Source organism: Centruroides sculpturatus, unplaced genomic scaffold (genome assembly GCF_000671375.1).
Source record: "Centruroides sculpturatus isolate CEXI.00-Female unplaced genomic scaffold, Cexi_2.0 scaffold463, whole genome shotgun sequence".
In the NCBI taxonomy this organism is placed as follows: domain Eukaryota; kingdom Metazoa; phylum Arthropoda; class Arachnida; order Scorpiones; family Buthidae; genus Centruroides; species Centruroides sculpturatus.
The window spans coordinates 22,622-25,265 of NW_019384841.1; the positions used below are offsets into that span (position 1 = coordinate 22,622).

Sequence of the window (2,644 nt, forward strand, 5' to 3'; positions counted from 1 at the left end):
TTCTACAAGTATTTAGGATTCCAACAGGCCAAACTAACAGAACATACACAAATAAAGCAAAGATTAATTAAAGAATACCAAAGTATGTTAAATGCTGTCCTCAGAACACAGTTAAATGCAAAACACACAGTTAAAGCTATAAACACATATGCCATCCCCGTACTCACATACTCTTTTGGCGTTATACATTGGACTCACACAGACCTCGAGCAACTCCAAAGGAAAACAAGAACAACACTTACTAAGCATAAACAACGTCATCCTAAATCCGCCACAGAAAGATTAACACTTCAACGTAAAGATGGCGGACGTGGCCTGATTGACATAGTTAACCTTCACTACAAACAAATACAGTCACTGCGAGAGTTTTTCTACAAGAAACAAGAAACGTCACAGTTACAAAAGCAGTCCCTCTAGCAGAATTAAATAACACACCATTAAATTTGCACTTACATCATACAGACATGACACAACATATAACAATATGGACACCATGAAGCAATCGTGGGCTGAAAAGGCACTCTATAGCAGGCATCCTTATGACCTGGCCCAAGATTTTGTTGAATAAACTGCGTCAAACAGCTGCGTTGACTCTGCTTCGTTGACAGCCACCGGTGTGAACCGAGTATAAACAATAAACCCAACATAATAATAATAATAAGATAATTTATTAAAATCAACATTAACTATATTCGAAATTTCGTTAAATTTCCGAAGCAAAGATGGCAAGATGCTATCAATGCAGCCCTGAGGGCTTTGCACCTGAACTCAGACGATGCTGTTATTTCTTGTCCGAGTAACGTCAAGTTCGTCTTCTAGTTGGCTGCAAATTTTAAAGAATTAAAACTTATTTTTTTATTTAAATTACTATAGGAAATACGAAAGCGTTTATATCATAGAAAATCATCCAATTAGTATTAAAAATATTTTAAAAATTTAAACATATAAATAATTTATTTAAAAAAGTATAAAGTGCAATGTGAGAGTAAAATCGAAAGCAAACACATTTAATAATGTCAAGAGATACTTTTAAAACCCTAATTTATAAAAAATTATTATTATTTTATGAAATTTTAAAATTTTTTTATTAAAAATATCGTGTGATTATTTATTATTAAGATTAAACAATGAACGTGTCAATTTGTTTCTATATTTAAATCACATTATCTGAGAGAACTTAATTTATTTACTGCCAAAAACTTATTCACTATAAAAGAATTTAATTTTATAATTAAAAATATATATATATTTATCATTATTATAATTACTTTTGAATTGTATTTATAGCCTACACACAAACATTGAAATTAATTACAAGAAGATTTTTAAAACTTTTTAACATCACCTTTACCGTATTTTGGATGTTCTAAACGTAAATTAAAAACCTCATTTAAAGACATGAAAAATTAATAAAGAGAACTTTAAACTTTTCATATTCATTATCGTAAAATCCGATAAAATACTTTTGATTATAAAAATATAATAATCAAGAATGAATTGTTCTTGATTTAGTCTTTATCTTCGATACACGTATGAACTCGATAGAAAATTATGTAATACAGATTAATTACTAAATGTGCTTTGTCTTTCTGCTATATTGAAAGATACAAGAATTAAATCATGTTAGAAGCCATAGAACAAAGTTGCATTTTGGCTTATTTTGGAATATTCTTTACAATTCTCTTTGCCTCAATGTTAATATGGAAGTTTGTCAACGTGTTAAGGGTACATCTCTTCTCTCTATGCACTTCGGATTTGAAGGAATTCGGACCGTGGGCCGTGGTGACGGGAGGAAGTTCGGGAATAGGAAGAGGTTACGCTAACGAACTGGCCAAACGAGGTTTACACATTGTAATCGTAAGTAACGAATTGCAGGCTCTGAAGGCTGCCGCCGAAGAAATTACAAGTCAATACGGAGTAGAATGTCGCTACATTCACGTCGATCTCAGCCACGATAATGCCTACAAACACGTTTTCAGCAGACTGAAGGATACGGATGTTGGCATTTTAGTCAATTGTGCCGGTGTTCTGGGTGACTTTCCGTGTCATATATTAGACGAAAGCGACAGGGATGTGAATTTAATGTTAGAATTACACATCAAAGCGGTGGTTCACGCGACGCGATTGTTTTTACCTTCGATGTTAGCTAGAAAAAGGGCCGCCATCGTTACTGTTTCGTCAATAGCCTCCATTATACCTTTGCCATTTTTGAGCGTGTATTCGGCGTGTAAAGCGTTTTCCGATCGTTTCACTCGAGCATTGTATTACGAATATAAATGGAAAAATGTGAGTTTTCAATCTCTTACTCCCTTTATTATTTGGACGAGAATGGTCGAGGAACGCGCTAGAGGTTTGAAACATATCGAGTTGTATAAAATATTAACCCTGGATAGAGGGTTAATATTTTCTATATATATAATATTATATATATAGATAATATAGTTAATATAGTTATATATATATATATATATATCTAAATATATAAAATTGCTTGTCCTGACTGACTCACTCATTCATTCACTGATTCATCATCGCCCAGAGCAAACCGCTTAACCTAAAGAGGTGAAATTTGGTACACAGTTAGGGTACGTCATGGAAACGCACACTAAGAAAGGATTTTTCGAAATTCCAACGCGGGGGGGTG

The 2,644-nt window shown here is 33.1% G+C and overlaps 1 protein-coding gene across 1 annotated transcript in view; it reads left to right on the forward strand.

Moving 5' to 3' along the window:
- Positions 1-1,525: 1,525 nt before the first annotated feature.
- The window catches only part of LOC111630313 (hydroxysteroid dehydrogenase-like protein 1), a 3,150-nt gene continuing 2,031 nt past the window's right edge, over positions 1,526-2,644 (forward strand). The window contains exon 1 of the mRNA XM_023374398.1: positions 1,526-2,395. Coding sequence (XP_023230166.1) covers positions 1,621-2,395 — 775 coding nt within the window. The 5' untranslated portion in view covers positions 1,526-1,620. The remainder of the gene's footprint in view (positions 2,396-2,644) is intronic.